Source organism: Ostrinia furnacalis, unplaced genomic scaffold (genome assembly GCF_004193835.3).
Source record: "Ostrinia furnacalis isolate ACB-3 unplaced genomic scaffold, ASM419383v2 OfSCF1172, whole genome shotgun sequence".
NCBI lineage: Eukaryota > Metazoa > Arthropoda > Insecta > Lepidoptera > Crambidae > Ostrinia > Ostrinia furnacalis.
Window position 1 is genome coordinate 651,093 of NW_021131411.1, and position 27,955 is coordinate 679,047.

Consider the following 27,955-nt stretch of genomic DNA (forward strand, 5'->3'; position numbering starts at 1 on the left):
AGTTACAACAGGATATTGCGAAATTCCAACGGGAACGGGAATTAGCGGGAAAAAACATTTGTATGAAAAAATCTAAACTAAAAATCATATTTATTATTATTACTATACATTATATTCATTATAAGATGCTCCATAGCGCAAAATAGCACAAATACTTAATGTACCCACCTACTTATTCTCCTTTCTAATTTAATATGTTGTGAGTTGTAACATTCGCTGTGGGCCAAGTGCCCCTCTCTCATGGTTTCTGCAGAATACCAGTGGCCGTAACGTGCTCCCGAGTACGTTATGGCCTCATACTGAGCAGAGACCAATTTGGTACAACAATTGTATTATTTTACTTTTTAATGTCAATGTGTATCATTTAGTACCAAATAAATATTTTTCTTTCTTTCTTTCTTTCTTTCTTTCTTTCTTTCTAAACCGCGTAAGATAGATGAAGGGGGTAAAACGGGATCCACGCGTACGAAGTCGCGGGCGGCCGCTAGTGTCAAATAAAATAACTTTATCAACATTACGCTGCGCTATTATATTGATAATGGGGTTAAATGTAATAGAAAAACAGCAAATTCAATATGAAAAAATAATTTATTAATTGATTAAGGTATAAAAAAATATTAGGTACTTTATACTCAAGTGGCAACTTAGAAAAACTATAACATACCATTGTACATAATAATTATGCGTAATATAACTGACAAGGTACACAGGTTCACCATTATACTGTGGATATGTTGCATGATATAAGTTATACATTATACATACATGATATAGCACTCCTTGCCGTACCTCGATTTATTATCACATTTATTGGCCTTCAGAAAGCCTTTAGCAACCTTTTTATCTTCACATTTTCACTCATAGTAGAAAAAACAATAACTGAACATATAATTTTGACTTAAACATTACAAAGTAGAATAATCTTTCCCGAAAACAAAGGTTTTTCAGCAGATGCTTATTTATTTACTTTTACAATCAAATAAAGTGTATTTCGTCCATTTGCGATGACAGTGTAACATCTCGAACAATGAACTCATCGCAAAGAGACGATTTCTAGAAAAGTTGTGCCTTGTATAGGAGTCAACTTTAGTGTCAACTACTCAAGTCATTTTAGTCTCCAAATGAGATACTAACGTATTTATTTTTTAACACGAGGAAACTCTTGGCCCTCATCTCACCTGATGGAAAGTGATGAGGATGCCTTAAAATAGCTCAGTCAGATTCAACTTTCATTTTTCACAAATAGATTATGTTATCAGTTATTGTTATTTCCACTACACTATACTCTCCTATCACAATCATAGCTTGCAATAAAATGTTAATTTATATGATCACAGATCAGCCCTGGTTCACTGTTAACCGGAACTAGAGGATATTGTTACACAATATTGACTGAAGTAAATAATATTTATTTTAACAATATAAATAAATATATTTTTGTGAACTTATACACAATACTCACACAACTTTCTTTGCGCGTTTTTTAACAATTAGCATACAATAAAATAATTAAATTGTGATGCCAAGACGTTATTATGTAAACTTATAAGTTTTATACATAATTTTATTATTTCTAAACAACTTTATACTACCAAAATGTTTTCAAAGAACCTGTTTGACGAGCTTGTATATGTATTTTACAAGTAAATATTATGTATAACTCAGAAAATAGTTGTGCTAGACATTGACAAGAAAATAATATAAAAACCAAGTAGTGCCTTGATACAGAGTTATTTCATAAATCTATATTTGTAACGAAGCAGTGCATTTATTACTAGAAAATACTGTTTTACTTGGAGACAAAATGGGAGCAACAAACAACAATCTACATTCACATCGAGTGCTAGAAAGATTTTCTTACAAAATGAGACAATACATATTTTTTTCATCTACTGAAAAATGTGTAAAAAAGATTATTATTATTACCGTAGAAAAAAGACCACCAATAAAATAAAATTGACTCATCTCAGATGAGTAGGTATAAAACGTCAAAATAATTTCCCGCCAAAAAGTCAGAATAGCCAAACATCAGCGTCAGAATAGAAAAGTATCTTGTACTTCTATTTAAAACTATGCAAGCCCTACCAAGCCCAAACTCCGTAGCAACCACCTTATGGGAGATCGAACTATCTAGCATACACTACTTAGCTACCCATAAAATCTCCATAATAAATATTATAAATTATTTGACCGCGCTAGTATTGCACCAACAATTTCCATAGACATTTGAAAGAGAATCTTTTTGTCAACCTTCGATATTTAAACTTTCAAACCGTCAACATTAGTTTGAATTTAACTTGTTTCGACCTTCAGACAAGGCTATAAGATACAAAATATGCTAGCTGCTATTTTCCCTCTAACAAATTTTTTATCGTCTAAAATCCAGCAGCATCAAAATTTGCTGCCAGCATACCTTGAATTTGTTCAAAAAAGGTTTTAGCTGAACCAAAACATCTTATAAACTGCCTAAAGATAACCAAACTACCTGTAACTGATACCGTATCTGGCAGCAACTTGCGGCGTGTGTGTCGTAGCGATGGCCAATAACAGAGGTACATCATTGACGTCAATGCTCAGAGACTTAGTTAGCGTGGCTATATCGCAGAAGTCTGTCGTCATGAGCATATCTGCTAACGTCTTCGAAAGCACGCAGAACTCGCGCAGTTTGCCCTCCAAGAATGATATGCACTGGAAACAAAACAAACACATTGTTATTCATGAAGATTTTGGCAAGGATTGGGCACTGAGTCATTAGTGGAACTCACGTGAGCGTGTAACAATGTAATGTTAAAATAAACTTTATAGTTACTTTTTAATTTGGTTGCGATATAAATAAGTCTAAAGACTGGTTCAGACACACAGTGATAATCGCGCAGTTCCCGTACATTTGCATCAAACCACAGCCAATGAGAAACATCCAGAAACCGCGCAGTTATCGCGCGTGTCTGAACTAGGCTTAATTTTTCTTTTGAAACAAGTGCGAGACAGAAGTTGACCTTAGGTAAATCAAAGTTAAATGAACTTCTGGGTAGATCTTATAGGTAATTATTATAAGATTTATTTTTCTTTGCAGATTCGATCTCCTAAGTCAAGTGCACTTTAAATAGTCCTAGAGCAATAACAGGGACACGTACATACAAATTACGAGCACAACATTGTATGTCTTTATAAATAGTCGTCCGCGATATTAATATAATTGAATCGCACCATTTCCTCCCCTCGGCCGACGGGGCTGACCTTGCGCGCCTGATAGCGACGGGTCATGTGATGAATGCAAATTGTCGCCTTCAATCGATGTACTACTTTTGATGTAAAGTAGAAAGACGTAAGTCTTAGCGCGAAATTTATTAATGAGTTACATTATGTAATTACGGCTTGACGTTATTTTTTCAATTTGAAAAATTTTCAAGCCCGTCATTACGGACGACGCAGCGAGCCGCCAGTCTGCTGCTCAAAAATATCAAAAGTAGTTTACTTTGGTTCAATTTCAATTAAAATAGCAGTAAGGTGTATACACCACATGTTCTCACAGACTTGCCTCTATTTGATTGCCTTCCAAAACTCGGAATCGTTTTTATCAAAGGTCAATCAAATAAAAGGACATCAGATTTGAATTGATACAGTTCTAAGATTTCTACAAAAAGTTGTAATGTATAAAGGGAGGGCCTCAATTGGAAAGCTTCTTTAATATTCCAGAAGATGCAATGGCAATGACCTACTGACATCCTTGGTGACATTCAACTGGTGCAAAGCGAATAAACAACATGGCGCCCGCAATGTTTATGCGCTCGCCCGCTTGACCAGAGATTAAGATACGGTGATTGTTGCATTTTGCTTAAATATCCTGCTTTGTACTGGTTTGTATACTAATATTGTTTTATTTGTAAACAAGTGTACGTAAATGAGTCAACAAATATGGAAGGTTATCTAAATTCATGTAGAAACTTTCTCAAGTTTTTCAAAACCAAAAAGTAAATATTCATTTACGGCTCAAATATTAGTTTTGATTATGTGCCCTAACATTCAGGCAGCAAACTAAGGTTCTTTTACTTTTTACTTTTGTTGGCATACCCATCATGCTCACTAATAGTCAATCCATTTGGGCATAAAATATGGAGCACTAGCTTTTACCCGCGGCTTCACCCGCGTGAAATTTAGTTTGTCACAGATCGTCATAAATTATAGCCTATTTGTTATTCTGTGTTATAAAAAATAATATTGTAAAGTTTCATCAAAATCCGTTCAGCAGTTTTTGCGTGAAAGAGTAACAAACATCCAAACATCCATACAAACTTTCGTATTTATAATATTAGTAGGAAGTAGGATAAGCCCTCCTTGACTCTCCAGGTTACCCTCGTGGAATTGCAGCTGACACAATTACCCGTAAGGGGCTCCAATCTAACCTACTCTCATAGTAAGGGGCTCCAACCTACCCTCATGGGACAGTAGCGATACGTACCTGATTAGCAGGCACGCGCGCGCGGCGCATAGCAGGCAGCGCATCCAACATGGCGGCCACCAGCGATGACATGCCGCCCGCGCCGGCTTCGCGACCCACCACTCGCACGCACCTGTGCAGAAATAAACCTTAAGATTATAGAAATAGGGTTGTTAAGACTGACAGCTATTGTCAGTGGGTCAAAGTATTAACACACATGTAAAAAATAAAATAGATCTTAAAGTAATGGGCGTAGAGTTGTACAGGCCAAGACTACTACAGTCCCATACAGGCCCGCGAGCCAAAGAATTGCCCGGTCCATAGTTTTGCCCGCGCGCGCAAGCAAGTTGTAAAACTGTACCGTGTGAAAAGAACGGGTATTGTTTTTTTTTCAGTACGTAATTATTTCTAAGGAAGACCATGTAAAATAAAGTGATAAAGATGGTTGCAGTCACATTGTTTATTTTAGACTGTTACCATTGTATTGTACGTCAAGGCGCATTGGTAAACAAAAAAAAATAATATTACGTCACTTTCATACCCGGTTTTCCTGGTCTCATATTTTCATACTAAAACGCCATACAACACTATACATAAATGCTTACCAGTTGTTAGTGTCCCCTATGATGGCCACGGCCTGTACCGGCGAGTCTAGCGCCTTATTGAGGTAGGCCGTGAGGTCCAAATCTCGCCGCAACTTTGATATTGTTTGTTTGCAAAATAGTACTTATCACAACTACGATAGATCCCACAGTGGGTTGACGTGCTATCGTTTGTACTTACCAGTTGTTAGTGTCTCCTATGATGGCCACGGCCTGTACCGGCGAGTCTAGCGCCTTATTGAGGTAGGCCGTGAGGTCCAAATCTCGCCGCAACTCGCCCTCCCACACGTCAGACTTTGATATTGTTCCTGGAAATGTTAAATTGAACTTTAAAGACGTTTTACTTAATAGATTCGTTCATGCTTCTAAGAAAATTAGGTAGGTGACATTTCTCTTATCATTCCAAGGCACTATTTTTATAACGCTTCATGTAACCTTGAAAACTCAATTATGTTTGAATTAACTGTAAAATTAGGTATTTCAGTTGCTTACAAATCAATATAGTTAGCCAACTGAGTCGATGACTAAGAGACATCACGGAATCTTTATGCTACATACCTAAAATCTAATCGAATCGGAATAGCTTTTTAACAGCCACAAAAAGTACTTCTACGACAGATAAGATCTATCCCTTCATAGTAAGTATACAAAGCATGTATCAAACCAAAATAAACTAATGCTCACCTTGTAATATTAAATCAGGTACATAATGGTCGGTGACTCCCCCCAGTAAGGAGGCGTCGAACCCTGCCGGCGTTTGTTCCGGGTCTGCTCGCGAACACAGCGGCGGTACCGGGAATTCCACCACTTTCTTCACTCCCATTCTTTTCTTCTCATCATCTTTACACGGCTCAACCACCTCATTCGCATTCGACACACCAGCATTCGTCACGTTAACAACCACAGTATTCTCCTGACGTTTCCTCACGAACGTTTTTGGAACCGTATCCGCATTGGGAACTATAGTTTCTTTCGCGTACTGAGGCTCCACTCTTTGAGGCATATCATTCATATACTCCATCTCAGAAGCATTGGTAGGAGTCTGCAGCATAGATTCCAACAGCTGACACTTGTAGCAAGCCTCACACCTCTCTTCCTGGATCGGAGGAACGATCGTCGGATCGAACTGGTAGTTGTCCAACTTCAAATTCCCCGGTTTACCGATATAGTGCCTATCTAGTATCTCTAAGTTTTTGCTCTTCATATAATTAGTGACTATCTGAGGGTACTTATCGAATTCGAACTTAAAACCGGAATGTTTTATGGGTTTGGAATGTTGAAGTGTCTGGCCGCAGCATTTCGAGGGGCTCTCGGAGCTGCGGTCACAGTTCTCTTTGGCGCACGCCTCGGGGGCCACGGGGGCCTCGGGGGCCTCGGGGGCCTCGGGGGTCTCCTCCGGGGGCTGGTCGGTGGAAGGCTTGGTCGACTTCTTGACGCTCTTCCCGCCGTTGGATTTGTTCTTCAGGCCGACCAGCTTCTCGTCGTCTCCCAGAACGAATACGACTTTCTGCTCGGGCTCCGACTCATCTGACACAGACGAATAAAGACTGGAGTCCGAGGACGACTTGAGAGACAGCATCACCGTGGGGTTCCTTCTCAGCTGGCTCGTCATCGGCTTGTCGCACCGAGCGGCGTCCTCCTCTACGGCACTTTTCGTCGCCAATTCCGAACCGGTAGAGAGCTTTTGACTAAGGTTCGCGAGCGTCGCCGACCGCTTGATGCTGACGTCGCTGGCGGCCAACGTACTCACACTGCTATCACTATTTTGAGTATTCACTTGTGGCACTTTCAAACTGTCTTTGGAGTCGAACTGTTCGAGTCCCAACTTGTTCACGCGGGTGGCGCTTTTCTTGAGGCCCGTTTCTTTCACGTCGACGACTTTTGTTTCGGTGATGAGACATTCTTGGAATTGAAAGTTGTTTCGTTTGACGTCGCCGCATCTTAAGAAGTATGTTAGAACGAGGAGGAGCCTGTTGATGAACTGTGTGTTGGTGTTTCCGCTGATGACTGTTCTGGCGGCGCGTGGAGGGAAGCCGATGCTCCCGCACAGGTCGCCGAGCTGGGCCCAAAGCGCGTTGTAGGGCCTCTGGGACACGAAGACCACTTCCGACCGCTTCTCTGGGTCGACCGTGTCGTACGGGCTGACGGTGGTCACCCATCCCAGGTGGTATGTGAGCACATGCGTCAGGAGAGTGCTCATGAAACTGTAACAAGATTTTAATTTTACATGACGTTAACCCAGACACCTCACGTGAAGTTTTGTTATTTTATCAACCCTATTATTAGCGGCTGACGTTTCTAATTTCGTATCTGATAAACGGTGATAAAATCCCCAGACAACAGTTGTTTGACTGTTCCTTGTGTCTATTATAAATTGTCTAAAAATCCATCTATGTCCGCGGCCAGTTTGAGAATCTTAATTAATAGTACTTTTAAACATTTGTTCTTTGAAATAACAAATTAAATTCGGATTTGCTTCGCCCACGAGTTCAGTTACACAACACAACTAGTGGCAATTTGTAAACGTCAGTTCATTCAAATATAGAAAAATCACGTGAAGCAAACGTAAACAACGCGGAATAAAAATAGCTCCAATAAATATACAGATTACTGACGCGGCACCACGCGATCGGTACCGTTACACGACAAAGCTGTCGTCAACTATTTAAAACGGTTCTCATTATAACAAAAGGCAATATAATATTCCTGTAAACAGTATTTTATTAATGAGTTTCAATCAAAGGATATAAAAGAGATACTCATTTACTATAGACAACTGTACCGACCTTAATATTTTCACGTCCCAATAAAAATGCCTTTATTTGATTATGTTATCTTTATTAATTAAACAAACATAATTTTTACTCTAAAAGTGACATTTGTAAGTTCGGAACGTTGTTTATACCGTCGTGCCTTCGTTCGATTGTACCAATATTATAATACGTTTAATTAATCTAAATCGACACAAATAAACCAAATACAATCTCATAATCTAACCGGTAAAGTGCTTCCTATCTGACAAGGAGGTATCACTTCATCGATATAAGCATTTGAAATCACGAGCACCCTTCATGCGAAATAAATTTTAATGAGCAGTACAAAGTCACGGCTATAAATATTTAACCTGCACGCGGGAGACAGCGAATCCATTCACACTTACTTAAAAATCGCCGTTCACGAAACGAGCCAAAACGTAACAATGTTTTTCCAAATCTGACGTAAACACATCTCAACTGCTTAATGAGGCGCTTTCAGTGGTCGTTCTTTTAGTGTCTTTGTTAATTGACAAAATGTTATTTAACTTAACCCTTTGAAATAAAGGGACTTCTTTTAAAATTATAGGCCCAAATAAAAGATAACAACCGCGCGATATGGCGTCAAAGCTTTTTCGAATTTTTTTTAGCTATACGAAACATTAAAATTAATGTATGGCCATTAGCTAGTAAAGCAACGAATACTAAATACAGCATACTAATTATAACAATAGGTAAAAATACACTAATCTTTCGATTAACATAAGGCGACGATTAAAATAAACGGTAGCTCGTTTTAAAGTTTTCGACGGTACCAAAAATACATTCGAATTTATCAACCTAATTAAACATTCAGAGTATCGTTTTCATCAAATCAATGTATTGTCACACATTTTTGCTCAAAGGTTCTCTACTCTAATAAATTAAATAATCTAAATCATACAAAATTATAATTATCTTATCTTTTATTGAAATTAGGTAAACCATTACTACGGTTATCAATCGTATTCTAAAATTTATCGGCCGAATTACAAACAACACGCTAACAAACTCACCCTTAAAATCACATGACTTAAGCCGGTTATCTAACTGTCCATAAAACACTTCATAAATAGACTCAATCGGCCGGTGTTTTTCAAGCAATTCCGAACTTTATTGCTATACATTTAACGATGACTAACACTTTAATGGCACACACATAAAACACACACCATTGTAAAACATTTTATCACTCATCACGTGCTCCTGGTTCGGACCAATTCACACATTCTATTGTATTTATTAAATTAACACATATAGATCGCCCAATTAGCAAAATGTTGATTGCTTTTCAAATAACTGAAGAGCGAAAACAATATTTATCAATTCATTAACTACGTTCAATTTATTTTAATGTGGTAAATTACACTCGCGAGCAAAACTATGGAATCACTTACATGAAGTTGTTTCCACGCGAACTTGTGTACTAACGAATTTGTTAGGAACAAAAAAAGTGGCACCATTTTAAAGATTAAACTTTTATCTTTAAATTGATACCAAATTCATTTAAATCACACCAGTATTTAAAAAGATATCCCGGCTGATGTGAAGAATTAACGAAAAAGACATGTATGAACTGTTTGATACGTCGCGAGTTGCGGCCTATTTAGCCCCTATAAAAGCACGCGTTTTTAGATTTTTGCTTTCACACGTTGATTCATACACATCTCCGCTTCTTTTGACACTTTACCTGGGATTCTACACCTTCAGAAGCAGCACAAATCGTTGCACTATTGCAAGAAAGGCTCAGCCAGCGGGCTGTCGCACGTCAGCGCCACATAAGCCAGTCCTGGGTTTCGAAAGTTTCAAGACGCTTTCGGGAGACTAGTGGCTTTATCCCGAGACCAAGTTCTGAACAGCGCCGGTGCACATCGCAGAGGGAAGACCGTTTTTTCATGTCAACCTCTCTATGAAATCGTCATTTGACTGGAATCGATGTCCATCAAGAGCTCAGAAATGTTCGTAAGATAGCTGTTAGCGAGTGGACAGTTCGTCTAAGATATAAGCAATAGAATTTGACTCCAAAAAGGCCTGCCACAGGCTCGAAACTGACGGCAGGTCACCGATAAGCACCCTTTCAATTTGCTCGTACACATCTCGATGGGAAGGCGAGTAATGGAGGCGAGTTCTGTTCTCCGATGAATGCAAACTGTGTTTGCAGGGCAGCAGTCGAAGAGGTCGGGTTTATAGGCGGCCTGAGGAGCGATTTGTGCAGTGCTGGTTCGCTGAAACAGTGGCTTATGGGGGTGGCTTGCTCGACTTAACATCGAGATGTGTACGAGCAAATTGAAAGCGTGCTTATCGGTGACCTGCCGTCAGTTTCGAGCCTGTGGCAGGCCTTTTTGGAGTTAAATTCTATTGCTTATGTCTTAGACAAACTGTCTACTCGCTAACAGCTATCCTACGAACATTTCTGAGCTCTTACTGGACGTCGATTCCAGTCAAATGACGATTTCATAGAGAGGTTGACATGAAAAAACGGTCTTCCCTCTGCGATGTGCGCCGGCGCTGTTCAGAACTTGGTCTCGGGATAAAGCCACCAGTCTCCCGAAAGCGTCTTAAAACTTTCGAAACCCAGGACTGGCTTATGTGGCGCTGACGTGCGACAGCCCGCTGGCTGAGCCCTTCTTGCAATAGTGCAACGATTTGTGCTGCTTCTGAAGGTGTAGAATCCCAGGTAAAGTGTCAAAAGAAGCGGAGATGTGTATGAATCAACGTGTGAAAGCAAAAATCTAAAAACGCGTGCTTTTATAGGGGGTAAATAGGCCGCAACTCGCGACGTATCAAACAGTTCATACATGTCTTTTTCGTTACTTCTTCACATCAGCCGGGATATCTTTTTAAATACTGGTGTGATTTAAATGAATTTGGTATCAATTTAAAGATAAAAGTTTAATCTTTAAAATGGTGCCACTTTTTTTGTTCCTAACAAATTCGTTAGTACACAAGTTCGCGTGGAAACAACTTCATGTAAGTGATTCCATACTTTTGCTCGCGAGTGTAGTACCAAGATCACATGAGTATTTTTATTTCGTATCATTTTTAAAGGAAATTGTTATCATGAAAGACTAACGTATGTACTTTATTATAATACCTTTGGCCTTCCTGTCCTATAAGGGACAATCTTATGCCACGAAATTAATTCAAATGACGAATATTTTTTTGTAAACCTATACTCTTGATTGCATATTAATTTACATAGAAAGCATAGAAAAAGCCCATCACTGCCGTGGCACTTGTTGGGTTTTTATGGACGGTCAAGCTATAGATCCTGGCTACAGAGGAGTTGCAGCGGTGGGAACGAGAGGTTGGAATAATCCCCTATTTGCTAATGATAATTAGAAAAAGCGAGTTGTCGGACAAAAACGTAATGATAAGTTGAGAACAAATATCTAAATGCGAAGAAAAACCGAGTATAATTCGAGTGAGGTTTACTTGTCTCTGTACGTGCAAAGGCACATAACGATACTGTAATGACTTTTGAAAAACGAACAGTAGCGAGCCACCACACATGTAAAGCTCACTCACCTTCGTGAATTGCAACAACTATAACAGATTAAAAAATACTCACAAGTTAGTACTCTTGGTGTCCCCCACAGATAACACAGAGCACAGATCAGCCACCAGATTTTCGGCGGCGGCGCTGGCGGCGCGGCGGTCGCCCGTGACTAGACTCAGCCACATCGGCTGCAGGCGAGGCCCGTACATTAGGTCTGACATCCTGGACAACAAACGGCGTCTTTTAATATTTTGGGAAACATAAGAAAAAAAAATGTTTGGACTAAAACTACGATAGACTGCATGGTTTATAACCCCAGCCTATAGCTTTAAAGCTTCAACCACACAAACGCGTGCAGGTCGCTATCGCCGGCGTGATCATAGACCAATGACAGGATTGACAGGTCGCGTGAACTGTCATGGGTCGCGCGACCTGTCATTGGCCTTTGATCGCACCGACGATAGCGATCTGCACGCGTTGGTGTGGTTGAAGCATAGAAGGAACACACTGATGATATATCTGTGGAGCCACAACTTTTTATTGATCTGATATTTTTGGTCATTGATTTGACAAATCGCTTATTATATGGGAAACTAGCCTAGTCTTCTTATAGCGATCCATGTATCACTCTTCCCCAAATTGGGATTCATCATTCATCCTGTCAGCCACAAAAAGAGACGAAAAAATTAAAATATTCACCCTTCAGAATATTGACGTCATGTGATTCATAAACGGGTAATATCGTCTTTCTTTAAAAAGCTTCTCAAATACTGGGACAAACTAGAAAACAACTTCAAAGCGATTGTTCGCAGTTGTGAAAGAAAATTTCTTTCATCATATCTGTTAACATTCCGGAATTTCAATCGCACTATGAATTGGCGGACGTTCAAGTACGTAGGATTTATGATCTTCAAACATGAATGAAGACTTTCAGTATGTCACGTACGATTCGCGTAATAGGAAATGACATTATTTAGTTAGAAATAAAGTAATTTAGCCCTTTATAACTGAAAACAATGCGAGGGCTTAGGGTTTATTGCGGTGCGTGATCTTATGTACATAAACGTAGGGTGTCAATTGTTGCTTACGTCATCGAGTGCATGGTGCATCACATGAGAAACGTTATCATTATCAGATGGTAAGTCAAATATGTATGATGTCCACAAGAAGTGAAACTCGGCATGAATGACAGTAATACCGATAGCAGAGTGCAGATGAGATTAATTCTCACCAAGTGCCGTCTACTGTTAGATAAAGGTCTTGGCCACGGATTTCCACAACGATACTGCGTTGACGCATCATCGCAAATCGTGCAGTCGATTGGTCAAATTTAAAAATTTGGCCCAATAAGATGCTTTTTTCGATGCGTAGTTCACGTGAAAGTAAATTTGGATGTTATCCACTTTACAATTAAGTTCATATTGCTTTCTTACCATCTAGCAGCATCACACGTAGCTCTATACAGGGTGGATATGAAACCACCACCTGCTCCCGCTGTCAGAGTTGCCAGCCTCAGCCTGCAAACCAAGGCTTGCAACTGGGGCGAGTGTTCGACGCACCTCCGGACTAGCTCCCTGTAATGCAAACCTTATTACAAAGACATACAGGCCACGATACCCGAGCAAATGTGTGAAAGTGTGTAAATAGAAATCATCGACATAGAAACAAAAAACTGTTGTCTTTTATGTTTGATTTGAGCGTGAATTGTTACATTAAATGTTCAATGCCGCTCTATTCATCTTCTGTTTGTTGGTAGTTTCATTCACGTCGTTCTTTTGTTGAAATTATTTACCAAAATATTAAGATAGTATTTTGGAAAGTGATTTCATATTATTCTGTATTTCTATAACATCCTTATTGATAGAAATATCTGCTAGAATGATGAAACTTAATAATCACAGATTGGGTGCTAATCATGATTAGATACATTTGACCTTGGAATGTAATAATAATGTTATTACCAAACATGGAGCGAGCGAATGTTATAATAATATCATCAATCATTTTTGTTTGCCCACTAAATATTTTTGAGTAGCTTGACGCCAGAATAAGCACTAAAGATAGAAATATTTACATTGTTAGTTGTTACGTACTACCACGCCCAAATTTACAGGATTACAAGAAATTCAAAATGGTATGTATTGACATTTTAATTTTACTCAAAGAACATAATGATGATGATCGTAGTGAAATTTTTTGAAAAATTCATTTTACATTCGTTCGCATGATTTATCAAACTATGTGACAAATTCAAATAAAATATTATGGTAACAGTTTTCTGAAACTATCATACAATCTTAATAACACATTATTACACAAAACTATGGGCAAACAAACACTAATGTATTATCTCATATCTATCAATGACTTGAATGTTTGTATGGCATTATGAAGTACATACATGATAAAATCTATACGTGAGATCTAATTGTTCCAGTATGACGTAAATAATCGTTTATTCAATACAAAGTTTACGAAAGAACAAACTATAATACAGGTATTTGATTTCAGATAAGATTTATTTGTATGTAAAAACATGAACGCGGCAAAGATTAACTTATAAGAATAGCATTGGGTAAAAGCCATCAGGATTTTTTTCCTAATTACTAATGATACTTCCAGAGACCTAGACAATGTTTGAAACTTATTTTAAAGTAAGATTACTGACTTACATCTCACCAGCATCGCTGACAGTGAACAGCAGCGCTAGACCCAACTTGTTCTTCCTCTGAGGATTGGAAGCGGCACTGAGAAGACTATCGGTAGTGCCACTGGTCGAACTGCCGCTGTATACCTGCATTGGAAAACGTTCTCGTCAAGAATCCTTCTCCTAGCATGCTAGTATAGCTAATGTAACATTTTTAACGCAGTAACACAACGGTACGAGCTAAATCCCATAATATTACCATTATGTAAAAGCTAAAAGCATCGCCTTTCTAATTTTAGGGTCATCAAATGAAACACTACGGTACTTAGAAGTAGGTCATTTCTTCACCGTAATGAGGTTTTTGCCATTCACAACATTGTAACAGCGATTAATTTAGATTTACACGCTTGTTTATTGTTAACATTGACATTCATTCTTTTGTAAATATTCATGAGAAACAAACATAATGAATTAATGAATTCAACACACCAATATCAAAACTCATAATAATCGTTACCCTAAATTAGTAAAGTAGTATTTACGATTTTAGGTCAAATTATTTTTCGGACCAAAAATGTAGCGCAGCGATTAATACTTATGTAACATACAGCTTTGTGGTAAAACAATCCTAATTATCTTATACGTAATAATTACATTAGCATACACAATCGGTTCTTGAAACAATTAGTTGGTGCAACAATTATCATCTTCCATAGGACGGCTTCACACTACTGCGATGTTAAAAACGTTCGTAGAATCCGAAAAATTTGACGAAAGACGATCGCTGACGTTCACTCTCATGTCGACTGAACCTTGAGTGATGACTATTTCCAGTAGGTACCTTAATTGCACTTGCAAGTCATTGCATTATTAGTTCAAATACAAATTGTGTGACCGCAAGCACAGAATAAGTAATAGTACAGATACAGAAGGATTACTCCGCAAGACGATTTAAATAAATGCAAGTCTTGCTACGACGCGATACAGTGGAATTCAGCTCGCACAGCACTACGTACCTACAATTTTATTCACCTACAAGTTTTGTCTCTTTCTATCGCGTGCCTCTGAACTCTTCTTACGCTGTTAGGGTTGCTGTCTAGTGAAAAAATAATTAATCTACTTATTTGTAATGAGGTATGTATGTAGGTAAGTATTACTGTTATTTTACCTTTGTAAAAATAACATTTCAAATATACCTGATTAGGATTAAAAAAACTTGTTTTATTACAACGTCTTCATTCATACCTATTTTAACATAAGACAGATAAATTAAACATACTATTACAGAAAAAAGAAGAATCCTATACTATCCTAAGAATTTTATTATTGATTACCTACATGGCCAACATACCTTTCAGCATCTTTGGGAAGCGAAAAAAAAGATAAATCCGTTAGATTTCTTTTCGAATTTAAACACCCGAACGCCGCACAATATTTCTTTGTCTTTATGTCCATTTTTAAATAATACTTCGATCATAGAATTAGGTACTACAACTCACGCCAGCGTCCTGACGGGTGCGCGCGTGACACTCGACTGATATAATACCCGCCGCACAGTAGTTTGATATTAAAAAAAGGTGGACATACGATCGAAAGTCATAATTTCACCGAAACAAAAATTGTTTTGGATAGCATTTTGAATGCTGATCAACATTTGTCATTATGCATTTTTCGATAAAACGAGCCTTTCATGCTTAAAAAAAATATGACAAGAAAATTTGTATGGAGAAAAATCTTTTTTATTTTTTTTCTGGCTACTGTTGCAAACTGTAGCGGTCAAACCTTATGTAGTCGTAAGTACCTATGGTGCCTAACATTACTACATAAATACTTTTTGCGGGCACGCGCGGCCAAGCGAGTAATGGACATGCAAAATTTTAAATATTTTTATTTATTCATTATTGATTTTAATGCACTTAAAGTAATTATTAATAGATAAATATACTNGGTAGGGGCAAGCCTTACCTAGCTTCTGGCCTGGGGGGAGGGGGAGGGGTCAAGTCATACCCAGTTTCGGGCCGGGGGGGAGGGGGGTGGGTAAATCATACCCAACTTCTGGCCGAGGGGGAAGTCATGCCCAGCTTATGACCTGGGGAGAGGAGAGGGGCGGGGTAGTCATACCCAGCTTCTAGGCTAAGATTAAATAGATTTCCAGCACGGAGCGGCTGTCCTTTCCTGCAGCAGCTGGCCCGCCCATGGGAACGGCGAATAGATAGGTAGGTGCGTAGGTTTAACTCAACTAAATAACAGGTAGGTATTAACTATTAAGTGTATATCGAAATGATTTTCATAGCAATGTCTTATTGTTAGAAGTTATACCTTATTGTTAGAAGTAAATAAATTAATACTTATACACTCGCGAGCAAAAATATGGAATCACTTACATGAAGTTGTTTCCATGCGATCTTGTGTACTAACGAATTTGTTAGGAACAAAAAAAGTGGCACCATTTTAAAGATTAAACTTTTATCTTTAAATTAATACCAAATTCATTTAAATCACACCAGTATTTAAAAAGATATCCCGGCTGATGTGGAGAAGTAACGAAAAAGACATGTATGAACTGTTTGATACGTCGCGATTTGCGGCCTATTTACCCCCTATAAAAGCACGCGTTTTCGGATTTTTGCTTTCACACGTTGATTCATACACATCTCCGCTTCTTTTGACATTTTACCTGGGATTCTACACCTTCAGAAGCAGCACAAATCGTTGCACTATTGCAAGAAGGGCTCAGCCAGCGGGCTGTCGCACGTCAGCGCCACATAAGCCAGTCCTGGGTTTCGAAAGTTTTAAGACGCTTTCGGGAGACTGGTGGCTTTATCCCAAGACTAAGTTCTGAACAGCGCCGGCGCACATCGCAGAGGGAAGACCGTTTTTTCATGTCAACCTCTCTATGAAATCGTCATTTGACTGGAATCAACGTCCAGTAAGAGCTCAGGAATGTTCGTAGGATAGCTGTTAGCGAGTAGACAGTTTGTCTAAGACATAAGCAATAGAATTTAACTCCAAAAAGGCCAGCCACAGGCTCGAAACTGACGGCAGGTCATCGATAAGCACGCTTTCAATTTGCTCGTACACATCTCGATGTTCAGTCGAGCAAGCCACCCCCATAAGCCACTGTTTCAGCGAACCAGCACTGCACAAATCGCTCCTCAGGCCGCCTATAAACCCGACCTCTTCGACTGCTGCCCTGCAAACACAGTTTGCATTCATCGGAGAACAGAACTCGCCTCCATTACTCGCCTTCCAATCGAGATGTGTACGAGCAAATTGAAAGGGTGCTTATCGGTGACCTGCCGTCAGTTTCGAGCCTGTGGCAGGCCTTTTTGGAGTCAAATTCTATTGCTTATATCTTAGACGAACTGTCCACTCGCTAACAGCTATCTTACGAACATTTCTGAGCTCTTGATGGACATCGATTCCAGTCAAATGACGATTTCATAGAGAGGTTGACATGAAAAAACGGTCTTCCCTCTGCGATGTGCACCGGCGCTGTTCAGAACTTGGTCTCGGGATAAAGCCACTAGTCTCCCGAAATATCGATAGCTTACTTTATTCTGATGAATAAATGTCATTACAAGTTTTTCTCTAAAACTGATAATTTGGCTAGAAAAAAATATTTTCTATCCACGCAGTACGCCGGCAGCGTTCGGATCGGATATAATGACGTCATCGTCCCCGCGCCGGGCGGTCAGTGAACTTTTTTAGTAATTTGGCCATAACTTCGTCAATTTTTGTCGTAGAACAAAAATTTTTGCACTGTGTATTAAGGATTTCTTAGCCCTATAAATCTGCATTCACAGCTAAAAATCGAAATGATCCTCATTATCGGATGTACCGCGCGGAGTGAGCCAGGCCTGCCGCAAGCCAATGCCAAGCGTTTTAAAGGACGAGCATTCTTTAAGTCACTCTTTTATTTAGACTAGGAATATACTATTTGTAAATTGCCGCCCAAAATAATATCTCGAGGTACAAAAACAATAATTAGTTATAGGTTGTCTTATTTTACTTTTTAATCCATCGTTTTTCCAAGAATTGCAATTTTTTAAATATTTTGTGTACATCGGAATTTGGAATGGAGGTCAATTGTCCGACTTCTGGTTTCCTGGCGACCAGACATTAAAAAAAATTGTCAAAATAATCACGAATGCTTGCACGGTCTTTTAATAGATAGAAATAGATGTAGCTTCTGTCAAAACTGATAACTGTATCATTTTTATTCACATAAACATGTGCCCGGGGTGTGCAAAAACAAACGTGCTCGCTCCTCCGTCGATCGCCGAACATAATCAGTGTGTAATCACCGTAATCAGGCTGTCAGTGGCCTGATAATGTCTCACATGACTTGATAGCCGATGCGGTCACTCATGTGATGTGCTGGTGATGCTCGTCACGCGCCTTAACCCCCTTACGAGATAACAGAGTGTAAATAAAACGCTTACCGAACTTTAAGTGGTTAAATATGACCAGTCGGGCTAGGATGCGCGCCGTGATATACTTTTTCGACACCAAAATGTATGGGTAAAATCGATAAAATAGCGTGATAATCGCTTATCGCGGCGCGCATACGACGGCCTACAGGGGCCAAATAAAATCGAATTATTTAATTCAATTCAACAAGAAGTTAAAGGTATGCAAAATGTATGTAAGTTGAAAGCGGATACGACTTTGGTCTTTGTTAACCTCGACCGAGTTGGGATTATTAGATTTTACTTTAAAAACATTTAGTTTCGAACAAGAAATAAAAAAAATATACAAAACAATACCTACTATAACGTATAGAAGGAAATGCAATCAATCGAGTAACTTACGTTTTCCATTGGTACAGTTTGTAAGATAAGTTTAGAATTTGCGAAATCTAATTTTGGTTTTCAGAAACAGTTGCAAATGCAATGATATTTACTATATCGGCGGGATAAAAAGAAAACATTTTGCAGCAACATAATAATATGGAGGAAAAAAACATTATGTCTGTAATCCTAAACAAGAAGATTAGATGTTTATCTGCAACGGACGTTATTTGCAAAACGATTTTAATGATATCTCCCAAAGTCAAAGTTTTTTATTCAGTATTTAGGTCCTTTCCAGAGCCGCTTATACACGTCCCAAATAGCTTGCCCTACCACCACTTTGGCACAACATGCTGAGAAGTGGCGGAGGAAACTCAGTCACCTTTCGCGTTCGGTTCCCCACATTAGCAATGCAACGTGACAAAGTGAAGCAACGTGTTGAAATCAATTCGCTGTCATGGTTTCGCAGTCGTGTGCTACCAGCGTTAGTCTTATTTTTTTTGCAAATTGACACAGTTTACTGACCTGCGAATCACTGCTGTTGGCATTGCTGACAGCCGTGGGTATGCTGAGCAGGTTGGAACTCTGGTGGCCGAGCTCGAAGCGGGTGGCCATGTTCTGGAAGGTTCTGCGCTGCCAGCTGCCGTTGCTTGACGTACTTAGTTTACGGCCGGGCGGTGCTAGAGAGAACAATGGGTCAGATACCACTTCCACTAAGTGTATGAGCTGCAAAAGGGATTATGCATCGCATCTGATCCGAATTCATTATAACCTACACACGTTATACTACTGCTACTTCGGATCGACAATTTTGGATTCAGGTTATACCTTTATACCCGGGCGGTGCTAGAGAGAACAATGGGTCAGATACCACTTCCACTAAGTGTATGAGCTGCAAAAACCATTATGCACTATCTGATCAGATTCCTTGATAACCTACACAAGTAATACTGCTGCTACTTCATGTTGCAACTTGCATCATTTTTGGTTTTCATTTACATTATCATTCAGGTTGCCGGTGTCTTAAATCCTAGTGATCCGGACATGAAACATCTAGAATTTTACTCCACTGGGCTTCCGTATTTTATATTTTTGGGTCTATCTAGCGAGATGCCGACACGAGCGAATGCGACAGACCGAAAATACGGAAGCCTAAAGAACTTATCGAACTTTGAAACACTAGCTCTATATTCGAGAGCACGGACAATAGCAACTTACACAATCTACTTATCGATTTTGGTATTGATATCAGAGAAGAGTATCATTAAATACTTACAATGGAAAGAGTACATATCGTCCTGCGAATTCTTCCCGTCCCAAATATCGAACATGGAGAAATAGTCGCAGGTCGATCCCACGCTGCTGTATGGTGACAGATCCCCGCAGAACCCTGAGCAAATAAATCCATAGCTATAATACATGCAGCACATCAACCTATCCCGAAATCTCAGATTTCGCTAATTGATTTGGAACCTTATTATTTAGGGCATTAAGTTCAAAATACGTTTTAAAATTGACATCTTGTACTAAATGGATCTGCTGACAAACATCCAAATAAACACATGACTGCCGTTTTACTTTTATTTTAAACTCGTTGTAATAAATTATTTTCGAATATCCATTCCATTTGTTGCAAAACCGCACCTATTACAAACAACATAAGATGTCATTTAGTTTAGCTTGATGTGGTGTCGTCTGCACCTAAACAGAAGGTTTAGAGCACAAGACTTTTAGTTGCGAAAGAATTAAGGCAACTTATCTTACTTAACAAAATAAACAAGGTTAAATCACGTGAATACCCATATTTGTAATGTTAAACTTTTTGGTAAAACCAATTGATAATTTTTGTAGACAGTATGACATGTTTTATGTTTTAGAAAAATCCAGAGGCGTCAATAAGGAAATAAATTACTAAACATTAAAATTAGTTTCGAAATGGAACAACCAATTACTAAATAATTTTGGAGTTGAAGACATAATTAAGGCCACTTACCCGAGTCTCCTCTATCCATGGAAAAGCTCAATGAAACCCCCTCCTCCCTCAAAGATGGAACATTTAACGGCTTGGAGCCGTTCCTCATGTTTGCAGCGCTTGCTTCGCTGGTCTTCCGGTCTACCCGACTCACTTTGCGGGAGGTCGGCACGTAGAATACTTTGGTGCACATCAACCTGTGGTACATAAGATCAAATGTATCTATTCCCATATTTCCCAGTCTTGGAAATTAGAGAATTAATAAGAAAAAACTGGACTTTGCTTGTGGTCGCGTATATCGTTTAGTTTAGGAGCTCTATTTTATTTATATTCTTGCTTCTCACTCTTCATATACGTATAAATATTTTGCACTCATAATTTCGTTAATCCGGCTCGAAGGACCATTTTGTTTGGAGAGGCTACTGATTTCGTTGGTGACAATTGAGGAAAAAAATTACATAAGAAACAAATGGTCTCGCTTCATTAATGTTGTAACTAGTCGAAAAGACAAGTAGTATTTTCAGTAAAAACATGAGTAGACAATCAGACAGCCCAAAAAAGCGAAAAATATTTAAATCAATTCCAGTTGTCACCTTTTAGGTTCTTCCATGATGTGTATCTTCAGTGAGACCCTTTTACAGTTGACCGCCACCGCGCCGAATATCATCTCACCGAGAATATTAGCATCCGTCGCCGGGCCCTTGTACTGGACAAAGAAAAACAATCCATTAATATCAATTAAATCCATTTATAGTGGGTACTGTACTATCGAAAATAGGCATGGCTTTAGAAGATTACAATAGTCTGAGCACATAGCCTAGCCTGCGAGGATTTCGGTTTGTCACAGAAAGTATCACGCAAATATACATTTTCATTCCATATTATATGATTTATTACAATACAATTTTTATCCCCCATTACTTCAAGTTTTGGTCATAAAGGTCATATAACATTTATTTTACCATTTAGAATAATACTATCTTTACAAAGCTAATATTGTTTTGTTAAACTCGAGTCTTTCGTCTGCCGAGCGTGACCAGAATGGCCGATCACAGAAAGGAGATGAAAATGACTTTATTTTCACAAGAAAATATTTCGTCATTCATTCATTATGCAGTACGCACTAAATGTCAAAAAGTTCATTACTTTTCATCGTGCTAATAACAGTTAATGGTTTCTAAATTTAGCCAGATCATTGCCCCGTTACCTTCAGAAGTACTGAAAATATTCATTCATGTGTCATAATATGCTATGTAATATACTCTCTGACTAAGAAACACTAATATCGAGACGGTTACTGAATATCGTGAACTGGTAAAATATATCACCAAAATTCAAAACACTGGGCTTTAAAGGCATATAAATATTTATTTTAGACTAGAATATCACGCTATTCCATTTCTGTCGTTATAAACGTCACACATCATAATAAATTATTCTGTGACATGTCACACACGTTCGTTAGTGACAGAATAACCAACAGTTTGAAGTTAAACCTTACAGCATAGAACCAAGAACAAAATGTAAAAATTTCGAATAGAAATCTTCGACTATACACAACACATACAGTGCCTAGCAGCTTTCTCTTACAGATTGTATCCCATTCGGCGAGAATATGGTGTGCAGATTTATTAATTGAATATTAATTTATTTGTAAGTTTTACGAATCATATTAGGAATAGATACTACCCATAGTGTGTTATTGTAACAATCAGAATCTTAATTTTGAAATTCCCTAAAACTAGATTTACTGAATTTCAATATTTAGACAATTAACAAACTTCTTGAGTATCATTCTAAAATACATAATACAAGAGAGAGAATATTGTTATACCTAATACATAAAATAGTTGATAAAAATGCAATTAAAAAGTGCTTAAGTGGAATAAATAAATGCAAAATGACGCGATACATTCGCGTCGATATCTTATCTCAATTTATTTATTTAATGCTCAAAAGTCAACGTTTAAGTTCATAGAAAGATATTAGCGAGTAACAGCGAATAAGTTATGTTTATCTATTGAATTGACCTAGGTCAACAAAAAAGTGGATCAACATGTTAAAATGTTTTGTTTTTTGTTGGTGACTCTTTCTTTCTTTAGTTTCAAAGTTTAATAATGAATACTTGTCTGATATAGTTTGATAAATATTTTAATGAAAAAAAAATGATAGTTAAACTACGGACTTTTCGAAGACCTTGGACGTAGATATCATTTAACGATACCACAGGTAATGACTATGACGTTCGTGCCTAGTATAATTGTATCTAACCAGAGTAGGGTAAGCAAACATCACATCATCTACGGGAAGTCCCCGATCTCACTCAGTTGTTATCAAACGAATATCAATTACTTCCACCTGGCAACACTAGATATAGATGCGACTCATTGGATGTTATTCCGGGCAGGGACTGATTAAACGTAATCGTTGTGTTAAAATTTTAGACAGCTTTTTCAGTAATAATTTAGAAAGATACCTACCTAAGAAATTGTTGCATTTTTAATAAATTCTCACTATTAAGGGATTTGGAAATTCAAAATCACTTAAAAGTGTAAGTTTTTTAAAAGTTAATGTTGCCAAAGCCAAATACCGTAGTAGTGAGAATAAAATCAATAAGTAAATTACAAAAATCAGCACCAGTAAATTGCCTATTTAATGGCCCTACAAATATTTCACCCACACAAATATTTGTGATCCAAGTCAATTGAATATTAATGATAGATACTGGTTACATAGCTAGCACTGTGCTTGAAGGAAAATACATTAGATAAACAAGCGGATATGTACCTACAAATTTTATTTTTAGATTTAATAATAAAAATCGATGTTCCATTTACAGCACCTGTTAAGTAAGCACTATATTTGGAACTTCTATCAACATGGTGTGTACTTTTAAACATATAGGATGCTAATGTCGTCCAAAAGAGAAGTTACGGATCCTTGTCACGTATTACAATTCCAAATCTGGCAACACAAATTAAACAATGCGAAAGACGTATAATGGATAATAATGAGCTCCGCAAACATGGTCCAAATGCGACCCATAAATTATCACATCTAACAGACGATAATATAAATATTGTTCCATGCACAGTTTTAGCATCGTTAACAGGGCATGTGATGACAATTAATTAACAGCGGGCTAAAGTTTCAGTCCCACGGCGTGGTTCATTCGTCCCACTTACAGCTTTAATCAAAAAGGCTAACGCTCAAATGGTCTAAAATTAGACTTTGCAAGTGTCCGTAAAGAGAACCGAGTCTTGTGACTGAGCAATGTGTCAATTGCGGTGGTATTTTTAAACTCGTATCGCAATGTATAGTTTATGAATGGCAGACGTAATCTCCGTAATAAATACATCTATAAGTACCATTATGTAGGAGTGGGACTAGTCAATAAGCCACGATTTGTAAGCAAACAAGTCGTTAGCGGTAACGGTATTCCATAAAGAATCAATAAAGACATGAAACAGCTCTTCAGTAACAGCCTAAGAGGCGGGAACTTGATCTAGAACTAGACCGATCCTTAAAACAGCATAATCCAAGAGTATCGAAGAATCAGGATCTCATTAAGACCTTCCGAGGGGAAGTTAGACTGCGCAACGAAGTTGATAGAAAATCGGAGAAGTTCGAGGCATAGACTGTTCTCCGGGGCAAAGCAATGACAGATGAAAAAAATAAAGGTAGCAAAAGATAAACCTGGTCAATGAAATATACCAATCAGTTGCCTCGTCTCGTTCTGTTTACCGTTCAGTGATACGTTTTCCAAAATCTTCAGAAGTTTTTCCATGACAATATGTTATGATAAATAGCAGAAATTCTCATTTTCTTATCACAAAAGCAATAAAGCTATATCGGAACATTTTTCTTCTTTATTACTCGGAGCCTTGCAATTACGGGGAGTGATAAATTAAATCGAGAAAGGTGTTAATAATAGACTATGATTTGATCTTGCAGTGATTTATTTACCACTGCAAAAGCATTTGTGAAGATGCATTTATGCCTGTTAATCTACTATTCAAATGACACGGACAAAGAAATCATTAATTGTTATGCGCAATCAAAAAATATAGAAATAACGATCGTAAAACTCAGGTATAAAACCCACAGAATATTTGTAGAGCGTAGAGGAGACCGAAATCTTGTGGAAATCTGAGGTGCAGGTAAAATGAGTTTTTAGTTTCTAAGGTTTTGACCAAAACCAGTAAAGGTAAAACAGTGACTTTTAGAAATGTCAGGGACAATAGTTGGATGTTTTTTACGAGCTGGCGCGGCACGGGCATGGCGAAGGTTGAGGCAAAAGCTTTAAATTTCACCAACAGTGACAATTGATGGAAAAAATACCCCTTTGGCATGTTCAGAATATCTAAGATTTAACGGCAGTTGTGATATTTTTAAGAATTTAGGAATAGTAATAAAATAACCCTCCTTCTGGCGCAGTCGGGTAAAACCTCAGGTAAAACAAAAGACTAATTACGCAACCCATGTATACCCATACGCAATCTATCTGCCCATAAAGTATGTCTAGAAAAGGAGGAGTGGAATAAGTCTACTGTATTCGTAAAGTTAAGTTAGAGTAGGTACACCCTAGGCTAGCTCGCAAATAAGTTATATTCAACCTTATTACATATACAGGCGTACCGGAAAAAGACTGGAATACAAATGAGGATCGCCCAGATCAGCAAACAGTGACGCTTAAAGGAAACTTATCTCAAAGTGTCAGTTACGAAACATTTGACTTAAATAGCGCTTACTCCAGCTTCGCAAATAGTATAAAAGCATTGAATTCAGCTTTGAAAAGACACGTAGCCCGAGGGAATAGCGGTTCTCGGAGATTGGAGACATCGCACCGGCAATCAGAACGGGAGACAACCGCACTCTGTAAAGCTTCAGCCAATTCGCCATCGCCGACGCGATCTGCACTCGTTGGTTTGGCTGAAGCCATGATGAAGCATATACCTCGGATTTTATTCAGTACTTTAGGCCCATTCCAGGGAGCTTATACACCAAGTTTCAATTAAGATTTTCTTTAAAAAAAAATTAAGTCCTTTCTCTCAATGCAGTATTAAGTTTAAAAACAACATCTTTCTTTCCTTATACGAATTAATAGAGTTATTAATGTCTACTAGACTTGCTATAACAAATACTATCCAAAAATCACTTACCAAGTAAGTCCATCCATCTGACACCTCCACAATGCATGGGAACTCCTCAACCTGTCTGTTGTTGACCTTGTCATTTTTGTTGGCTGCTACCTTTTCTATAGTAGATGAGTCAAACAGAAGCTTCCTTCCTCTCCAGTCACACTCTTTGAACAGAAGCAATCTCACTTGCTCTGAATTGATCTGGCAAGACCTGAGACAAAATAATACCTTATTGTTTTACAATTTTGGAATTTGTAATATATTTGTTTTATACACCATGATAACTCAAATAGTCAAAAGTTCCTGTAATGAAGATTACTAGCAAAAAATATAATTAATATGGCTAAAAATAGGTGCTGGAAGATATATTACACATTTTTTTCTTGATTTGAACATAACAATCTCATCAGTTTTATTCTCAGGCAAACATGTTCTATTTGTTGTATTATATTCTGCCCATTGAGGTTTTAACAAAAATATTTTAAGTTTGTAAATTTACTTTTAGAGAAACATTAAAAGCAAGCAGCTTAGTTAGGGTCATATTTTAATTAATAGACCACTTTGATGTGTGTATTTTCTTAACTGATTCCAATAAGAATTGATTGAAATTGATTTTAAGCAAACTTGAGTGTGATAAAGTAGTACTAGTGGCCAAGTATAACAAGTGAATAAACAATAAAAATAATAAGTTTAATAAGTATACTTAAGTACATTGCATTACATAAATATTATAGCACTCACAATATCAGTACATTGACTGTTCACTACATTCACACAACAGTAAAACAATGGTTGTGCAACATATAGTATACAATGGGACAGTCTGTGTTATTTGATATACCTAGTAACAAATGAGCAAATTAATCTACAACATAGGCTGGCAACATTTAGTTGTTGGATTTTAGATAAACTTTCTCCTTCAATTTGTCACCATTCATGCTAATTTATCATGATTTAATTCATGCCTACATGATGATGACTATTTGTCATCTTTCAATAAAAAAAAATTGATTGAATATGGTTAGATAAATTTTATTGTTTTAGAGTAATAAGTGTAATATTCTTTACTGAAAATTGCAAGGGACTGATCTGTAGCAAGACAAATGCATGTGCCAACAAATAAATTGATTGTATTACCCTTCTTATTAGATCCCAATTGGCAAATTCTTTGTCATGACTCTTGCTAATAAGATCTATGATTTACAAATTACCAGCGGACAAAGACAAGTTTGCACCGCTTCAAACTAACAAGCACAAAGTTTAATAGGCTGATCAAGTGGAAGCATACATTTGTGGTAGACTTAGCTAGATCACCACCTCAACAAATCATGATCAAAATCTCTACATGTGAGTTCAACATTACCTAAATTTCATCTTATTTCATAGTCGCTATTTTTCACACAGCCGTTTATCAATAGCAAAATGTTTACAGGAGAAATCTGTGTCACATGCACTCACTACCCAAACACGAAATCACGGCAATGTTTTCACTAAATGCACATCGGTGGCCGGATGACAATCGACGATCGTCCCTAGTGGAATGTGCGGGTGTACTAATACAACTAAGTTTGAATGTAAATAGTAAGTAAACAGTGAACGCGCCCCGCCCCTCTCAAACGACACGACCGGGCGGCCGCCTACGCCCGCGGCCCGCGCCCCGCAGTCATATGCTCGCCGCTCCGCCAGCATCCCGTGCGTCACCAGTTCCGACGCAAAGGGTCATGGAGCACCCCGGACACCAACACTGACCGATCATCGTGCGTCAACCTCTCTTCCGCACGCCGCACCACTCAAAAATAGACTTACATGAATGAAAGGCATTCTATGACGTACCTGGCCCGATTTCGTGATCCGCGATGATCATTGTCCAGTTTTCTCTTTATTGAAAAGAATTTGTCGAACAATGCCATTGCGTCACCAGTAACATATCACGAAGAACTTCGTCTTCGATTCACCAGGCATCTTTGATTTGTTAGTTTTTTGTGAAAATCAAAAGTTTGATCATCTTTTCCCCAATTTTTCAAACACTTTTTGTAAATAATTTGACAGATCACGTGCGAAAAGTCATATG

At 38.1% G+C, this 27,955-nt stretch overlaps 1 protein-coding gene across 2 annotated transcripts; it reads right to left on the minus strand.

Annotated features, from left to right (window-relative positions):
* Positions 1-742: 742 nt before the first annotated feature.
* LOC114351662 (folliculin-interacting protein 2) lies at positions 743-27,955 on the minus strand. 2 transcript variants are annotated; one of them, XM_028302945.1, is made up of 13 exons: positions 27,718-27,955; positions 25,906-26,095; positions 21,337-21,449; positions 20,765-20,940; positions 20,048-20,161; positions 19,297-19,451; positions 14,004-14,125; positions 12,765-12,905; positions 11,404-11,553; positions 5,725-7,244; positions 5,222-5,348; positions 4,460-4,571; positions 743-2,688 (listed from the first exon to the last, which is right to left on the minus strand). In XM_028302945.1, the coding sequence occupies exons 1-13, from the start codon at positions 27,792-27,794 to the stop codon at positions 2,482-2,484; spliced, it is 3,204 nt and encodes a 1,067-aa protein (XP_028158746.1). In that variant the 5' UTR covers positions 27,795-27,955; the 3' UTR covers positions 743-2,481. The 2 variants fall into 2 exon arrangements, with proteins under 2 accessions (XP_028158746.1, XP_028158747.1); XM_028302946.1 differs by lacking the exon at positions 27,718-27,955 and adding an exon at positions 27,248-27,500.